Raw genomic sequence first — 19,394 nt, 5'->3', positions numbered from 1 at the left:
TAAATATTAGTACAGCACTCTTTCTGTTAAATACAGGCAGAATAAAGAACTCTTTAAAGGGAAAACTCCTTTTTGCTGAGTATTTTCTGAGTTTAAAATTACTGGAAGTCTCTTGGGGTAGCAAGTTAAACATTTTAAAATTCCCCCCACAATTTGTCTATAATCGTGAAAAAAAAATACAGCAGCATCTGGTACCAATTTTGTTTCCAGACACACCTCTACCAAAAATTGTTGTGCTTTTGCAAGGACACTGAAAGGCAGGGGAAGGGGAAGCCTTAACTTTGTTGATCCAACAGTAAAATCCACGATACTTACTGCAGGTCCTGGAAAACAAAAGAAAAACAAAGAAAAAAGAGTCAATTACAAAGAAAAAATATAATCTGATAAAACAACACAAAGCAGGAACCAACAATAGAATGATTTAGGACTCTTCAGCCCAATTCCCATGTGAAGACTTTCCAGATATACTCAGCACAATCCACATCCTCCTGTTACAGGACCACCTCACCCCTGCTGCTGGCACAGCAGTACTGACAGGAGAGTAAACCCCCTCTTTTCCCATCTTTTTCACTGTGTGACTCTGTTTCCTCTCCCCCCACAAGAACCCTGGGCACGTCACAAAGCAGGGCCCGTGTGCAGGGCATCAGAGCCTTGGGCACCACCTGTGGCCAGCAAAAAGGAGGCAGACATGGCCAGAAGAATGTGCACATTTTTATGAATAAAATCTCTATTTTCACCATGGACCTTATCTATCCTTCAGGTAATGCAGGAGGAGTAAGAGATAAGATCACAGAAGCCAGAGGAGCAGTGTAGCAGGGACCTGAGGGGACAGTGCTGCTGCTTCCACAGACCCCAGATGTTGCTGTGGGATGGTGCCCATCTCTCCCTGACCTCCAAACACGTCACACAACCCCACAGTGCTGTGTCACCCCCCTGCTCGGGTCCAGCAGCAGCCAGTAGATTGCTGCAGTACCTTGGCTCCAGGGAAATTCCCATCACACCCACATTGGGCTTCATGGGCCAGCAGCACAGTGTGAGGATGGCTTTAACAGCAGTAAAAAAGAAACATTCGCCAATATCCCCCAGCAGTGCAGGGTGTTCACCACCAGCCACACCAATTTCTGCACTTTGCCCAAACTGGTGCTGCAGTGAGGTGAACTCTGAGCCCTAATCCAAAGCAATCCACATTGCACTCCTGTTCATGAGACAGCCTATAGCACTGCCTGGGATTTCTTCATGCTCTGATTCTTGCCTGATCAAAACCAGAAACTAAGCACAATTAGAAAAGGGAAAAAAAGTGGGAAAGCTTAAAATGGAGGCAAAAAATTAAAAAGCTTTATTCATCTTATGTTATTTAACAATATTATTCAAAAAGCATATTTCAAGTCAATGCCTTTTCAAGGATTTTAGAATTAATTTTAAAACTAAAAACATTGTTCAATTGAATTTAAAAAACCCAAACAAGCCTAAGAATGAGGGGTGGCAGCAAGTAACGACTGGCAGTGCATCAAGCTGATCTGTCACCTGCAGGGGGTCAGCACAGACAACCACAGCCATGCCTGGGGCAGGGACAACCTCCACATCTCACTCCAGGCCAGGAGCACAGGGACTTAACTTGCTCTCCTTGATTTAATTTCTTCTGAATACAGAAGCCAATGGCTCTATGCCAATTTATTAACTGAGAATCATAAACCTGATTTATTAACTCACTTACACCAGCCTACCCACAAAAGCCCTTTTGTGGAAAAGTCAAGACAAAGTCTCAAAGAAGTGGGCAGGAAATTATTTTAATATGAGATTTCAATCACGTACCAATTATAATCTCTTTGGAATTTGTTGCCTACTTTCCTTTTCTCAGCTACTGTTTTTTTCTCCCCAACTCGTGCAGGTGAGTGCTCTTCCAAAGTGCTTCCTCCTCCCAAATCCAGGAATCACAGTCAAATGGGGGGAACTGTACATGCAACTTTGGATGTTCTCCAGCCCCATCAGTGGAGTTGCACCAATCTTTTCACTTTTATTGGCCAATTAAGGCTAAAAAAAATCTTAATTAAGGCATAAACTTAAACCTATTGAACTGATCTTTTCCTAAGAGCAACATCACTTTCTGGTTTGCTGAACGTGATTTTCAACAGCCCAGCCACAAGACACTTGTTTCCTATCAAAGAAAGTAAAATATTTTGCAATGCAACAATAAATAAAAAAGATGATCCTGCACCCAGAGGCTGCCCCTCATCCAGCCATCTCATCATTGTGGGCACATTGCACAAGATTCATGCTCTTTTCAAAGAAATTTGCCAGAATTTACTGCTAATAGTTTTGACTGGCAAGAATCCGTTTGAGAGGCTGAAAGGAAATTCTTCTTACAACAAATAAAAGTTGGAAACAGCCTTTGTGTATCAAAAACTACATGACAAATTAACCTGGGGGCTAATTTCAGAAGGAAGAGGAGAAAGAAAAGATAACCTGCAAATGCACAGATTTTGGTCTATGGTTGATTTACCTGAACAGGGAGGATGCTGCTATAACCACGAGTGAACACCTTGTGCTCAAGCATGCAAGGGCATGGAGATATTTGGAAACACAAAAAGATTCCTTAAGAACATGCACAGCTGTGCTAGCAGGAGGTGAAAATCAAAACTCATTAAAAATTAATGACCCAGATTTCCTGATTGACCAACATTAATGTTATTTTGTATATCCAAAGCCCGAGAGGGTCACAGCGGCATCATTCCCAGCAGTACACAAACATATGGAAAATGACAGGTCACAGTCATTTATTCCCAAGTATTTTTTCAGCTTGGAAATTTTGGGATGATATTTCTGTTAAATCTGCAAATCATTTATCATGCAAGCTCTCCTGCCACGAGAGGAGAGGCAGAGGAAACAAAACCAGCCTGACATTTCCAACAGCTCAGGAAGGGTTAGAGGGGACTTTGCTGCAATTCTAAAGGGCAAATAGCCCATCCCAAAGGTAGCAAACATGCATCTGTGGCCACCTGAAGATGTAAAAAGTTGTAATTAAAAAAATCTATAATACTACATGGCTATGTGTATTTAAACACACATGCTATGTACATACATACACATAGAGCTATTAATTCAGGATGCTGTAAGGGGAGTAACTGAGCCATGGGTAACAACAGAGAAGGACAACTGCTACAGCCATAAGAAGTCATAGAATCTGAGAAAAACTATTTGTCACTGTGTGTTGACTCCTATCTCTGCCTCGGTGCTGGGGCACACAGGGAATATGCTCTCCTAGCAGAGGCTCATTACTGAGAGCACATGTGGGACAGATTAGATTTTTCCTGAAGTTCAGCAGAAAAAGAAATCGTTGAGTATGAGCTTGTCACAGGCAGTTCATCGTGAGAAATAGGGGGAGCAATGGAAATCCCCAAATAAATACAATTTGCTGTGTGATTCACCCATATACAGCCTCAGTTGTTGAATAACAACTATGTACTTACGCTTGTCCATTCAATCACATGGCTAATGGGTTTGAAAATGTAAATCTGGATACGTAAAATATGGGATTTTAAGTATATATAGGGCTGGGAGAGAAATAAGCCTTTCCTCCACAGAAATCTCATAGGTTTTTTCCTTTTAAAAAAGCTTTAGATTCTTTCTTGTTCCAGATCAGGATATTTGCACAAACAGAATAGCTGTAAGAAAAAAGCCCACCCAAACAAACAAAAAAACCCTTTGAATTAAATCTTTGTTAGAAGTTCAAATTCAGGCAACACCTGCAGTGTAATGTGAAGAAAAAAAACAAATCATGGCTGGTGGACAAAAGACTTCTATCCCATAGCAACAATTTCAACACATTTCCCCAAAAACTGCTTTTGAAGTGAAAATATTTTGTAAACAAAACTTTTTCTGCCAAAACCAGAAATTATACCAAGTCAGGATTTTCCAATGAAATAACACTTAGTCAAAAAATGCCCTCTCAGGCCAACCTGTAAAGGCAATTTTGTGCCTAAAGCAGCCAGTGTTTATCCCCCTGGGCTGTAGCTGTGCACAGGTGCTACACAACACCCCAGCCATCAGCTTTGGGTGTTTGTGTCCTGAGGCAGCTCCTGCTTCATGTGAGGAGAGCAGAGCCTTACTCAGAGACTTCCCAAGCTGTATGTTTCATGTGGATTGTCTCCTGGTTTATCTTGAGAGATTTTGAGCTTTAGATCCATTTTTGGATCAATTGTCAAGCCAGGGGAAGAAAGCAGAATGATATTCCAAGAGACAGGAACATCATCTCCCACCATCTAGTTGTGCAAAGCCTTTGAACCAATACTCAAACTAAGCTCCCAAATCCTGGATCCTATTCATCCATCCTTCAGGAACACCCCAGCATGGCTCAGTCTTAAAAAAAAATAAACACAAAGCCCCGTGAGGGCTGTGCATCCATACTCCATCCCACTCACACAGCACCAGCTGGCAGTAAGGAGGGAAGCAAAACCTCCCAGGCCCCTGGCAAAAAATCCGTGTTATTTCACAAACGCTCACTCCAGCAGTTGAACTGTGTCCTCACTGGGACATATCACATTGAAAAAATAAGCTAACATGACATTAAACCTGATTTTGCCTTTGGCAAGGAAAAGGAACTGCATCTGAGATGAGCAGGCTGGCTGTCAGGACCAACCACCACAGCAAGTGCTGCAAAGCCTTTCTTCCACCCCACAGTGAGAGAAGGCTGAAAATCCCACATAAAATTGCACTAAAATGTGTTTTGCTTTTTATACACTGCTTCCATGGGTGGGTGCACACGATTCTTCAAGGCTATGCTTGCTTTCCAGCTGGAAAAGAAACTGCTGATGATCATGTGCAGGAATAAGGGTGCTGGGACACCTGTGTCTGTCCTAGCAGGATGGGGTGGAGCTCAGGACATGCTGGACCAGACCAAACAGCCAATGTGACATTTCTCCTGGGAGGCTGCTGGTGAATTTTCTGGTTGGTGGAATTTTTCTGTTTTGGTAACAACAGTGGGATAAATTGGTTTTTAAAAGTAGCCTCTTTGCAGTGGTTGTGCCCAGCTCTAGGACTGCTCCTCTGCTGCAGCAGTGATTCCCATGGGGCCAGATGATGGAGAGAGTAAATAAAATGGGTTCGATGGAGCCGTTTGACTCAATTAGTCCCTGGTTTGTTCAGCTGGGCTGGTGGTGGCAGGAACACTCCCCCAGGTACTTGATCCTTGTGTCTGGGGTCAGGGAAGGGATGACAGCAGGGACAACCATGCCACCACGTGGAGCTCAAGCTGCCACCAGAGATGTGAAGCCCAGAGGGAGGCTGGGGTTTAGTGCAGCCCCCTCTGCCCTCCAGGGCTCCCCAGGGGAAAACTTGTTGCCTTTATGCTTCTCTACAGCAAAATAAATAAACTACCAAGCTCAGAGGCAGGGCCCACTGCCTGCCCTGGGGTTCAGGGGGCAATGGGGGTTCACCCCACTGGTTTAACAAGTGTTTTTTGAAACTTGTGCAGCAGGCTTGTCCCACATCCAAATGGTCTAAATAGTTAATTTTTTTTCATGAGAAATGGTTTAAAAATTAATCTTTTATGGTATGGTGCATATCTATGGAAGAGAGGAGTTGTCCCAATGCATTTTCATGATGATGAATTCTTAGTTTAGAGAAACAGAGCTGTTGGATTAATTTATTTTATCTGAATCCATCATGGCAGAAGAAAAAAGCAAAATTCAGTCTTGGTTTAAATCAACAAGAGGGTGTGATTAAAAGGGACAGGAGTATCTCTTAACAGATTCTCTGCTTGTTTCTTAGAGATATACATTGAAAGTTTCAATATGAATCTGAAAAGGTTTTTCAACACGAGCATTTCAACAAATGCCAGAGAAAAACACTCCCCTTGGCAGGGCTGAGCCTTCTGGCTCTCCAAGAGCCTTTGTCTGGAGGCTTGAAGCCCTAACCAGGCAGGGTCCCTGGGGATGGACACCAGCATGCTACACAAACAAAGTTTTATTCACATTTATCAGCTGTAGTGAAGGAACAAGGACTTGGTTTATGTGTGGTCAAGTTCTCAAACTAATATAGAAGTATATATTCAAGTTATCTGGAGAAACAAACATCTGGCAGCTCAGCCAAAAGCAATACACAGTGGGATGCCTGCTCCCTGTGTGTGTATCTGCAGCGGGGCAATCCTCAGGCTCTGCCCTGCATTCCTTGGATTTCACTGAGCTGCCCCTTCGAGCCTGAGTGTGTGGCTGTGTGCAGTGGGTGGCAGATGCACTCTTCTCTATTTTCCTCTACAACTTCAGAAATTTCAAAAACGTTGTTACTAAGGTTTGAATTTTTTTATCATCAATGATTAATTTCTTTTAATCTTTTTTTTCTTTTATAATGCTTGTTTTCTTGCTGGTTCTGCACTGATTCCCTGGCAGCTTTCTCCTTCCTCAGAGGGATGCTCAAGTGCATTTGCAGATGTGTCACAGCATGAGGGAAAATGCTGCTTTACCCAAGTCTTACATGAAGCAGGGAGAAGAGATTTAAGGACATGTGCGAGCTCAGCATTACCTCCCAGATTTTTGTTTGGACCAAAGACACATCTTGCACAGAATTTACATAAATTCCTGCATATAAAATCAGATCCATTGGCTGACCTCTCCAGCTGCCCTTGGTTGTGCTCCTGAAAGCTCTTAGGTGATATTTAAAAAAACAACCAAAAAAAGAATCAAAGCTCTTTGGTGGCTATTCCTACAGTCCAGCTGCTGGGAAAAAGAAACAAATTGACAAAACTGGCTGGGATCCACCACCACCCCATCAGCACCTATCCCTTGGCCAGGAGTAAATCCCTGATGCTTCAGGAACAAAACTATCTCAGAAAACCCCTAATGCACTCTGGAATACCATCAGTGGAAGAGCAGGGAAATGCCTGCCTGCCTTTCTTGTCCATCAGTCCATGAGTTCATGTGCTGCTGCTGGTGTGCAGCACATGTCCACTCAATTTCCTTTCCTCAGAGTCACAAAAATTGTTTAAAATATTGGTGATCAAAAAATTCTGCTGCCCTTTTTGAAATTCCGCTTGTGAATCTTCTATAGCAGCAGAGGCAGCAGAGAACAGAATTCAGCCTCCTCACTAAATGAAAACCCACTGGCTCCTGTTCATTCTATCAGTGTGCAAGAACCTAAGAGCTGGGACATGGAATTTCATGTACTGCTTTCTGGCACACTGAGGCAGTCCCAAAAACTACTTGGCTTTCTGGGCACATCCCTGTTTTCCTCAGAAAGAGCAACACCAGCTGCACCTCTCCCTTTTCCAGCAGCACTCAGGCCCAACAGCAGAATGTAAACAGCACTTCTCCCCAGCTGAAACAGGGTCAGTCCTTTCCCATTTCAAAGACGGGGACAAAAGCCCAAACCTCAACAGATACAGTGAAGTGACAGAGACACAGAATTACAGCCAGCTCAGATGAAAATCCCCAGCGAGGCTGCTCTGTGGTTTCAGCCAGGCTGAGGGGACACTGATGCTCAGGGGATGTGCCCATGGCTGGTGGCCAAGGTTTGGTTATCCCTGACTCCCAAATGCAGACACCACCACCCTATGGCTGGCAGGCAACCTATGGATATGTTCCACATGCAGAGAACAATCCAGTGCACACCTCCCATCTAACATGACTGGGGGGTTCCCTGTTTCATTCACTTGTCCCTCTTTCATGTTGGGTGGGGCAGTGATGAGGCTGAATGCTGCAAAGAGAAATGGAAAGGTGAATAAAAGATGCAACAGCTGTGGGTGTTTTGAGTGGAATTTACTTGTTTTTGGTTTTGGGTTTTTTTATGGTTTGGTTTTTTTCCTTTAATTTTTTAAAATTTGTTTTTGTTTTTTAGAGTTTGGGGAGTTGGTTTTGTTTTTGTTTTTGTTTTTTAGTTTTTAATAAAACCCTTCATGCCCAGCACACAGGGGTGAGGGAAGCCCCTGTTCCACAGCCTGTTAGGTGGAGGTGACAGGTGTCATTGCCCAGAGGCTCCCACACCATCCAGAGACCCCCCCAGGTTCCTCAGTGCCTTGGGCAGGTGCTGCTTACCTGGCTCTCCTCGCCGGCCGGGCTTCCCTCGCCTCCCCGGGGGCCCTGTGGGGAGAGAGAGCTCAGGGTTAGTGATGACCCGTGGACAGCAGGTTCAGGACAGTATCCACCACGTGTCCTTCCCTGTGGACTCATCTCATGTCTTCCCCCTTTCCCAAATATCAAAATACTTAGTATGCTGCACAATACCAGTTTTTTCCTTCCCACAACATAATTCTGGTGAAAAACCACGGCAAGCTGGGAAGCAAGTTTGAAGTTGTCAGTATTGCTTACATAGGAGGGAACCCCAGATCTAACATGACCAAAAATTCTGGAAAAAATCCTTTGCTGAGTAAGCAGCATTGCACATCCCTGTGTGCTGCAAATGGCTGTTACAAGCTTGCAAATCACAATACTTAAAGTATTAAAGTGATGAACATGAACCTCTTGGTACTAATCAGTATCTGAGTCAGAGCTGCTTCTGTGCAGACTGCTGACACAGCCTAGATCTGGTCATACATTTATCATTTCAGCTATAAAGCTTGCTTATATTCTTACCCTACTGGGCAGCAATGGCTAAGGGATCAATAAATTGCCATAAGTGACAAAATACCCTTAATTAAGGAAAAAAAAGCACTCAAACATTAAACTCTGATACAGAATACTGCTCCAGCACACATAGAGCATCCAGGTCCCTGGCAAACCATTAACACCACGTCCTTCATGCCTGTGTGTTGCAGCCTCTTTGCTGCAGCCAATATTCCTTGCCTGGCCCCTGGAGGCATCACTTCTCCCACAATACACCATTACCAGGCTGGAAGAAAAAGCCTCTTTTTGCAGCCTTCTGCAGCCAGCTCTGGTGGAGTATTTGCTGAGTGACAGCAATATTAACAAAAAGCAAGAACTTGCTTTTTATCTGTGAAACAACACTGCTCCCTCTCCTTTCTGCTGGAAAAGGATGATAAGCAAAGATCATTAAATATTTCTGCAGTCCTATCAGAATTTCCCCTGTTGCATAAACATTTCTGTGCTCAAATGTGCAACTGCATCTCCAGAATTTCAGCCAGGGCCTGGAGTTCTCCGTTTTGAAGTTTGGATACACTGTCCAGCACTCCCCCTCCCCAGCCCACCACAGAGCTCCAGGAGACCCCTGCCCTCACAGGACCTCCAGTGGGAAACCCAAATCCCACTTGCTCCCTTGCTATGGGATTGGCAGACAGAAGCCCTGGGTAGTCACAAATTGGTAGAAACATCTATCACTACTCCCAAAGTAACTTGCTCACAGGGAAGACAAAAACCCAAACATATTTGCAGCCTCTTTGGAAGCACATTACAGCCAGAAGAAAGGTTTACCTCCCCCATCCCCAAGTCAAGCTGCTTTGGAGAGGAACCACAGCTCTGATGAGGCACCTTTTTCAACCATGGAGACCAGTGGTGATTGGGCAATTAAAGCCCCTCTACCTGCACCACCCACTGGGCTAATTTTGGGGGTCTGACCTCCAGGAAGAGCCTGAGCCTCAGCAGCTCCCAGCCTCCCTTGGAGTGCAGGGGGTGCTTTAAACACCAGCCTTGCTTAATCCTTCCCTGCCTTTCCAAGGACTCCTCCTGGATCTGTTTAATCTAAAGTGGTTCACTCAGTGACCATTCTGCTTTCCCTCCCACTCTTTTGGGAGGAGGGGATGTCCCAATGGAGGTGTAGGAGAGGGAGGCCAAGTATCTAAACAAGCAGAAATATATTGGTATTGATGCTTTTGGGTAGCTTAAAGGAGAGTTGATATCAAAGGGTGGATGCATAGAGCTCCCACATGAAGCTTGGGTTGGAGCCATTCAACTGAGAATGTGAGAAACCTGCAAGAAACCAAAGATTCTGTATAAAAAGGGACCTTAGTACTAGGCTGTTTTGTTTTGTTTGGTTTTTTCAAGTTTAAGCAATTTCTTAATCCTTCACACCACATGGGAAAAATTGGCTCTTGCCTACACCTACACAGGTTGTCCAGAGAGATGGTAGATAACCCATCCCTGGAAACATTCAAAGTCAAATTGGATGGAGCTTTGACTGACCTGATCTGACTGAAAATGCCCCTGCTCATTGCAGGGGGATTGGACTACATGACATTTAAAGGTCCCTTCCAACCCAAATCATTTTGTGGTCTTATAATTCTTTCCCTACAGACTTCCAGGAAATCTGTAAAATGAGTGCAGCATATGGAATTAAAAATATATTTTAGAGATATTGCTTGTGGCTAGTTTGAGATAAACAAAAATTGAGAGAGGAAAAAATTAAAAATCCATTCTCATCTGTTTCACTTGCTGTTTTTATCTGAAAGCCATTTGGTTAAAAAAGGTAGGATTTTGGAAATCACATTTAGAATCCTGCTGCCATTCAGTACCTGGGTTAGAAAATGTTTCTGAGGGGAAAAAAGTTTGGTGGGAATTAAAAGGAAAAATACCAAACCCAGTACTTACTTTGGGCAAGAGATGCAAGAATCAATTCTGTGGTGCAGATGGGGGTGAGCAGGACAGAACTCCCAGCTCCCACGGGAGAGGGCAGCACAGAGGAGCAGCCCAGGAGTCATTAATGCCCCTGCAACCCCAAACTCTGCAGATGTGATAACATCTACACTCAGCACAGTTGGAAATTTTCATTTTAGCAATTTCAAACTTATTCTGGGGGCTCAGATTTAGATACTGCTTAATGAACCAAGCATAAAGTGAATCCATGTTACACCTCTTGTTTTCAACCCCTTTAAGAAGCTACAAAAGAAATTAAGGAGGCCTGGGAATTTGCTTGAAGATAAACTGTTACGTAATGACTCCATCTCCCAAGACCTCACAGTCTGATAGTTATTCAATATAATTAAGATTTATGTTGCATTAAAGTAAATTGGGCAATAGCCGAGTCTTTTCTTCTAACTGTGCCAGCCCCACTGTATCAGTTCTGGGAGTCCTTTATTTACATTGTTATGAAAGAGAGTTTTGGAGTGGAGAGTGAATACAAAGCATAACAGTCTATTTTTAAACAACTTGTCACATTCAAACTAAACAGCCTCAATCCAGGGCATAATATGCAATTTTTGACAATATCATAAGTTTCCCAGTAAGATGATAGATTTAGTAACCCAAAGACAAAGAAAGAGAATGAAATACATTGCTATTTGAAAATATTATGAGGAAGAGATGATGGATGTATCTAAAGAATAGCTCCTCAGAAACAAGGTAAAAAGTTCACAGTAAACACTCACAATTGCTGGGTAGCAGCCACTTATGTCATCTACTGTGGGCAAGTAAATTAAATATTAAAAATCAACATCACTTTATTATTCACATCAAATATTGTCAAAAGCCAAAGCCACGTATTTGTCCAAGGTACAGTAAATAACCTTTGTTTGAACTAATTTACCCATTGTAAATTGTACTGCTCAATGAACACCATAATCCATCAACACCAGGAGAACAGGCACTATGTGTGTTTAATGTCTTTCTATCCCTTGTAATTAAACCAAATAGTCCTTGACCCATGTTCCCATGGCTGGGAGGCTTTATTGCTGCCTCTCATCCCTTCAGCTGGATGGATAAATTCCTGCCTGGGCAAATTACTGTTGGGCATCAGGTGAAATCAATGTTTTGTCAAGGATAAAGTGAGTTTAAAATGTTAGCAAGAAAGGGAGTCCAGCAAAATCCTGCTGAATACCAGTACTTTGTTAAATGTTATGCCAGTGAAGCACACTTTAGCCAAGAACTAAAGAACTTGAGACACCAACTTGTGCCCTTCTCTTACACTTCTACACATCACCCTTTTGCACTGAGAACACAAACACAGATGTGTTCCATAAATCTGGGTCCTTCTCTTCCTTCAAGCCACGTGCTGTTGAGGTTCTCAGGAACTTTTTTTTTTTTTTTTTTTTTTGTTACATTGATCCAAAGAAGTAGTTGGGAGCAGCATTCAAGTGAAAACCTTGGCCAAGTGAAATTAAGACCTATCTTAGTGGATCTTTAAACCAGAGGTTTTTTTCCCTTGCAAGCATGACACAGTGAGCTGATCAGGTTGTGAAATCTCAGTCATAAATATTAGGTTATTTTAGGGCCTTATTTTCTAGAGGAACTCATATCTAACACATTGTGCTCTAGTGTGGGTTTAAGTATTACACCAATTTTACACCACTCATGTGGTTGCACTTAAATTTTTATTTTTTTTCTTTTATGAGCTTCAAATGGTTTAACTTGTTTCCCCTTCTTCCCTTTTGGCATTTTTCAAGTTGTTTTCAATAGATCAGCATTTTTTTCAGTTAAAAATGAATCAGCTAGAAGAATGGTTGAACAAATTGGTTGGTTCAGCCACTCTCAAAGAATGGATTTTGAAATTTTTTTTTTTCATATGGCTTCACTTAGAAGGAAGAAGTTTGCAGCAGAGCACCGTGGGGTCGGGTATCGAGCATGAGGAAACCACGGCCCCGGCCTAGCTGGCTGCTCCTGCACAAAGGCCAATTTACTCTCTTGTTCCCTGAGGAAAAGGTTTCTGGTTCATGGGCAGAAGTCAGATGCTGCGATGCTTGCTCAGCTGATACTCATCAGGTATTGGAGTCAGGCTGCGGCTCCGGGACCGCAGATCTGAGATTAAACAGTTTTGGGTCACAACACTTTGCATGAACCTTTCTGGCTCCGGATTCCAGCAGACCCAAAGATTCTAAGCAAATACCAGATGCAGATTAGAAACACGCAGAATCTACGGTCTGCAGAAGTTTTCCAAATAAAACAAAAATTAGTAATATCTAGATTAATTTTAAATTTGGTCCAAGTGCCCCAAAAGCCCTCTGAAATCCTGGGCTACCTCGTGTTAGCACAAACCACCCAGAAAGCACCTCTAATTGTTAGCTGGGGAGAGCTCCATGCTCTTCCATACCTGATCCAGGTGCTTTCAAGGTACAAAAGAAACAAGAAATTGTTTTCATTCTTATACCTTCAAAAGCATCTTCCACAAGATGCATCAGAGAGCTTCACTCAACCTCAGGGGACAAAACATCCACTCCTGGAATATTGCTGCTGGATTGCTATTGGGATAGTACGGGGCAGTGTTCAAAATTTGTTTTGTCTAAAGCACATCAGGATATCAGCACTAAAGGTCTACAGCCTAAAACTTTTCTTTACATAGAGCTAAGCTAAAATAGGGGGTACCCCCAAAATGAGGGATATCCAGGAGTGGATAGGGTGCAGATTTAAATTGTGTAAACAAGATGCAGCAAAGCAGATCCAAGCCCCAAATGTAACATTCAGCAGCACCAAAAAAACCTGCACACAAGGTGTGGTAGCTTGAGATGACACAATGTTTCAAGACCAGGGAGAAATTTAGGGTGTTTAAGTGTGGTTTTACCAGTAGCCAGAGAAATTCCCTCTTACCCTGCGTGGATGCTTGTTGCAAAAGAAATAAAAATAAAGTTCAAGCTCATTCAAAGTGTGAAATGATACATGCACACCCACTGAAATGAAAGCTCTGACTTTATTTAAAACAATCAAGATGGTGCCACTCACTCCATACTCTGGATTCCCCACCCTCCACCCCTAAATAATTTTTTCTTTTCTTCCCACACCCAGAGACAGTTCCTTCAAACAGTCAAGTGCGTACAGCTCTTTTGTTTAGTCATCAGGGCATGAAGATAAACTGAATTTGAGATATAAATTAAGAAGTGACTGGAATAAAGCCACAATTGCACTTACATCAAACATGGGATTTTTCTTCTCTTGTTATGGCTGGTCTTACTCAGGCCATTTTCAGATAATACACTGGCACAGCTGCAGTGCAGGGCAGGAGCAGATGTTTTCAGCATACCTCCCTCTATTTTTAAAACAAGAGGATGCATGTTTTGGCAGCTGTGGGGGCTGCTATACGCAAGGTAAAAAAGTTTTCATGGCAGATTTCAGTTTTCCACATCTGCACAGAGACAGCTGCTTCAGTCCAAGTCCTGGACAGAGATGGGAACTTTGAACATCTTTCAGAAAGTGTCTGTGCATAAACACACACACATATTTGGTTTCATGTTTCTTCATGAGAACAGTGATCAGCTCTATTCATCGTCCCCCATATGCTCCTATACACTTAAAACACTTAGATTAAAAAACCATTCAGGTCACAATCTCTTCAGAGACTTACTGGTTAGGCAAGTCAGACATAACTGTATCAATGTGAACTGGAAAATAAACACAGACTCATTTTTCTTCTATGGATACAAGCTAGAAATCCATGTAGTGATAGAACTGGGGAACAGAAATGATGCCAAACTCATACTGCATTTGACTGACATTCATGTCCTTATATTATCTCCAGTACTAGATAACTGAAAGCAGCACTGCTGAGAGTGCTGAGACAAGAGATGAGCAAATAGACACCCTTGAGGTCTTTTTCTTGCTCAATTAATTTCTAACACAAATTCTTCACCTCTGGGAAGAATCAAGAAGTCACCAGAATTAGATTTATTCAGCAGATTAAGATGGTGATTACTCTACTTGAATCACTAAATCTGCCTGATGAAATAACAGCCTGTTTACCAACACAAGGAGCAGATGTACATCTCAGGAGCACCTCTACAACATGAGGTAGTTGTGTATTTCTTGTAGGAATAAGACAATTTTTTTTCTAAGAAATGCAAGACACTTCTCTAAGGTAAGGAAGATAAAGAAGCACTTATTTATTCCTTCAGCTTTCAGTTGCAATCTCACATTTAAACAAGTTTGACATGTTGGATTACAAAATCTCTTGTGAAACATTCATATCTGACACAAAGTACTTGGGTTTTGATGAATTTCATCTTTGGAGCACGGAAGTACTCAAAGCTAATGCGTCTTATCTACAATCAGAATTAGCCATTCCAGAGCCAAGATCCCACAGAGAAAAAGAATAAAATACTCTTTCTTATTTTCAATATGTGAAAAATGAGAAACCAGCAAATCAAGACTTTGAGAGCAGATGAATAACACAGTTATCTAGGGAAGATCCCAGTACCTATAGAGAGGTATATATATTGGAGACTTTAAGAAAAAAATCACATCCTTTGTATTTAAATGTTATTCCCATGCTTGCAGACACAGTCCGTGGATAATGCCCCTTCTGGCAGGATTTTCCATGCTCATTGTTTCCCAGTTTCCTATGAAGGGGAGCCCAAGCTGCCATGTGCAAACCATAAAGCATCCAAGGGATAGGGCCAAGCACATCCTAAGAACACGCCCACAACCATCACAGTAATATCACCAATAGAATTTGCTTCTATGTTACAAATTAAACTCAACATAAAAATCAAAGTTTTCCTGTTTCCGAACTCATCCAACACTGCACTTACATGTGACTATTTCAGCATCTCTAAAAAAGCTGTTAAATTCTTCCTCCTGTGGTCTTCAAAAGAAATATTTTTCTCCTGTGTAAGCCTTTCTCCACCCCAAATCTCCTGCATGCAGAAGGCATTTCCTCCTCCTTTGTAAGAACTATCTTGTTTTCTACACCTTATTCCACAAGCTTCGTCATCTATCCAAAGAGAGAAGATCAGGAATAGTATGTCAAGCAAATATGAAGTCAGCTTCTGGAGCTGTTTCTACTTCCATTATCTGCATTAACCCTTGACCAGGGCTGCATGATGCCATATGCTTCAAAAGACAGGGAAAAAGCACATCCTAATGAAATAGAACCAAGCAAAATGCAAACAGCCAAATCCCCTCCATGTGGATGAAGTCTTGTAAAACATAAGTAAAAGCTGTACAAAGCAAAACTGAAAAAATCACATCATTTTATCCCAATGACAGCAGTGTCACACAAATAAGCAGCTGTAAGTTACAGATACTAACAAGGTTGTCTGTTTCAAAATAATTTTACTCGGTATAAGACATCAGTGAAACTCCCACACTGTCTTCAACAGAGTTAAGTGATGGAAGCTAGACAGAGGTGATCCTCCTCCCAGACACTCAAAATTAAATTGATGTGTGAATTCATCCTGCCCTGAATTATTCAACAAGCAGTTAATCTAAGAATCAGATCCATTTAGGTTGGAAAAGGCATCTAAGATCCTTAAATCCAACAATTAACCCAGCACTGCTAAGTCCCTAAATGCCACAAAAAGAGAGCAGACCATCTGCAAGACTTGCCGACCCAAGGAAAAAGATTAAAAAAAGTCTTCTCTCTTTTAAGTAGAAAAAAGTTCAATAACAATGTGAATTTGTACATATAACATATACATGTCTCAAATGTCCTCATTTTTATTTCTATTAAAAACCCCCAGTTTTTAGAACAAACATGTAAATCTCAGTTATGCCATGAGAAGAATAAGGCTGGGGTCACCCTGTGATTTCTCTGGGTACAGCTAAGGGTGTCACATCATGGGAGAGGACATGACATTTCTTGGCCTCTGCATTTTTCTTCTCCCTTCTGCTAATATGTTTGCAATAAATCTGACAGGAGCTTAAGCTCTAGCTGTACATTTAGAGCACAACTCAAATTCTTTGGAAATTATAACCTTTTGTGAAAGGGCAAGTGCATAACCATATATTTGAAGGATACAGTCTCTGCCTAATGCTGTGAGAAATTGTCTTTTTTATAACTAGAAAAATTCTCTTCTTTGCAGTATTTCCAGACAGGGAAAGCCTGGAGAGCAGCTGATGAAGAGCACAGCAAAAGTAGAAGAAAATGGTTGAGAATAAAAGATCTGAGGAGTAAAAAAGTAAATCAAAAGACACAAAGAGTCTTCAAGTGTAATAAAATATCTCTACACATCGTGTCAGACCAGCCTTGCAAGGAGGTGCCTTCCTACTTGAGATACCTCCTGGAGGACTGGAGGTGAGACTCTCAACCTTGTAGAAGCTTCCCATGTCAGGCCTGAAACTGTGGTGGAAAAAAATGGCAAGTGAAGTGATTCCAGTCCCAGAGCAGCAGAAACAATATACTTTGTTCTCACAAATTGGGACCAGGTAGGTTGGCACAAGGTTTTTGGCAAAGAAATAATTTAGCCTCAAATTTGAGACCAGAGCAATAGTATTAGATCACTTACTCAGACTTAAGTTGTGAGCAGCTGTTTGGCTTTTATTTCACACAAAAGCTTATACTGTAAAAGGAATTCCTGGCCCACATTCAGATGCTATATTTGCTCATAAGCAGTGTTTCTCATTTGAATCCTGATAATACAATGAAATCAGTGATGAAAAATTTTTACAGAAGAGATGCAGAGAAAAAAAAAAGTATTTCTTTAGAAGTACTTGGATCTTGTAATTTGCTAAAATTAACTTCTTATTTTAGCTCTCTTATTTTAAGAATATACAATTAAAAGTACAAGCATGTTCTCTCTCTGCTGACCTTGGGCAAACACCAGATTGACTGTGTGTAAACAATTTGCTTTCCCACCCATCTGAGATCCTTCCAACAAAGGAATACATGAACTCTAACGGAAAATACAGTTTCCATTCTATAGGCAGAACCAGCACGTGCTACAAACATATTCGGTCCCCAGAAAGAATATGGTATTTCCTGTAGCAAGTGTGAATGATCAAAACAATATAATCCCTTTTACTGCCGTGTACCTGACCTACATTGCACAGCTTCCAGCAGAAATAAGCTGAGGTAGTCGCAGTTAAAATTTCCAGATGAGGCTTAAATGGCCACACTTACAAGCTCTAATAAATAAAAGTAATTAATGACTAACTTAAGAGCTGCATTTGTATATCCATTTAAAGAATTAGGCTTCCAGCCATAATGCTAATCCATGTCAAGCCTGAATTCAATTAACAAGCAGGAGCATGACAATACAAAGGAACTGATTAGGAAAAAAACAAAAAAATAATTTAAAAAAACCCACAAAAACCAAAATGCACTTTCAGGCTGGGTACAGGCAATAATTGCACAAGCCTCTGGGCAACCCCATGAAATATAAAAGTGCTCCAGAATTTAATCACAACTTACACAGAAAGGCAAGACAGCTCCAGCCCAAGATACCTGGCCACAGAGACATGAAACCTCCCTTTGACCATGGCCAAGCCTACATCAGCAGGCTGCAGAGATCAGTGCCAGGGTGAAGGAGTGCTCACTCCAGGCTGGGAGTGTGGATGATAAAGGATATGGTTAGCAATGAGGCTGACTACAAAACAGCTGTAGGAAAAGCAGAATTTAAGCAAGAGGTGTACTAGCACACATAAAAGCAGAGTTAAGATACCAGAGAGCCTGCTGACACTTCTCTGGCACATGCCATGCCTTGGAGGTGGTTGGCTCGAGGTGGGGAACAGGAGCAATTAGTGAAATGGGATGAGCCAACACTCACAAATTTGCAGAGGCAAACTGTTACAGCCCCTTCTGCCCAGTTCGAGGGCTGCTCTGGCCCAGGATTCAGTGGCAATGGTTGTTTCCATTGAAGTGCAAAAAGGAGATGATTTGTTGCTCACACATCTGGGAAATGTTTCAATAACAAGTTCATTTTAGACCAAAGTCTTCTGGGCCAATGTGTTGCACCACAAGTTGCTTCCAAGCAGGCGCCTGAGCCAATGCCTTTCCGAGACACAGGTACAGTGTGGAGCTCTGCAAGTGCACATTAAACCCACAGATTACCAAAAGGAACACTGTAATTTGCTTAATCAGGTAATTTGCCTTCTCAGTACATCTTATTTGATGACCAGTCTGGTTTATCTGAGCTCACCAGTCTGGCAAACAGCTCAAAAAGCCTTAATGAAGTGACTGACTTTGCTCAGCTGCTTCTTCCAGATGCTTAGTTCATTACCAATTACCCAAATGCATCTTTCAGAGGTATCTAGACCATTTTCAGCTCCAGAGTTTCAGTTGTCTATAAAGCAATAGGTCTATAAATATTTTTACATGCCGGCTAAACCTATTCTTTCCCATTTTAAAGTAAAAAAGCAGGATCAATAGGACAGAAAGTCAGCAGTGTGGGAGGTGTACAGCATTTTCCTTTTTTAATAGTGAAAAGCATCCTGAAGATCAAATGGAAAATTTAAACTATTTCTGACAGTCCCAAGGTGCAAATTTTTACCTGTGGATACTTGAATTGTGTAATCTGTGCTTTTTAGAGCTGAGCTAAACAAATGCTGGATTGCCAATTTAGCTTACCAAACGATATCCAGGAAAGGTTCAAAGGTTTAGCAGAGATGAGGTATTGTTGCTCTTTAAACACTGAGATGAGATGAAAAGAAAGAGGCAATTATTCTGAGCAAAGCTATCCAAGATGTTACTAAGTTTGGGTAAGACCATCAGTTTCCACTTGTATTTTAAAGAGTCCAAGTTTGGGAAAAACAGCACAAAACATGGTGAAAGAAGGAAACCAAGCCAGAAAAATATGAAAGGGAAAGACAAGAAGCATCTGATTTCTTTTGGTTTGGTGTTAAGGACAAGAGCAATGGTGGGATCATATGAACCCA

General features: G+C 41.8%; 1 protein-coding gene across 1 annotated transcript in view; it reads right to left on the bottom strand.

The window, feature by feature from the left end:
* Positions 1-19,394, bottom strand: part of COL23A1 (collagen type XXIII alpha 1 chain) — a 173,249-nt gene that overhangs the window by 39,921 nt on the left and 113,934 nt on the right. The window contains exons 3-4 of the mRNA XM_088174022.1: positions 8,025-8,069; positions 316-323 (exon numbers count right to left, since the gene is read on the bottom strand). Of these exons, the coding sequence (XP_088030148.1) occupies positions 316-323; positions 8,025-8,069 (53 nt within the window). The remainder of the gene's footprint in view (positions 1-315; positions 324-8,024; positions 8,070-19,394) is intronic.

The sequence above is a fragment of the Sturnus vulgaris genome, chromosome 15, assembly GCF_052056855.1.
Source record: "Sturnus vulgaris isolate bStuVul1 chromosome 15, bStuVul1.hap1, whole genome shotgun sequence".
In the NCBI taxonomy this organism is placed as follows: domain Eukaryota; kingdom Metazoa; phylum Chordata; class Aves; order Passeriformes; family Sturnidae; genus Sturnus; species Sturnus vulgaris.
The sequence above is the reverse complement of the archived record's forward strand: the minus strand, read 5'-3'. Positions and strand labels throughout refer to the sequence as shown.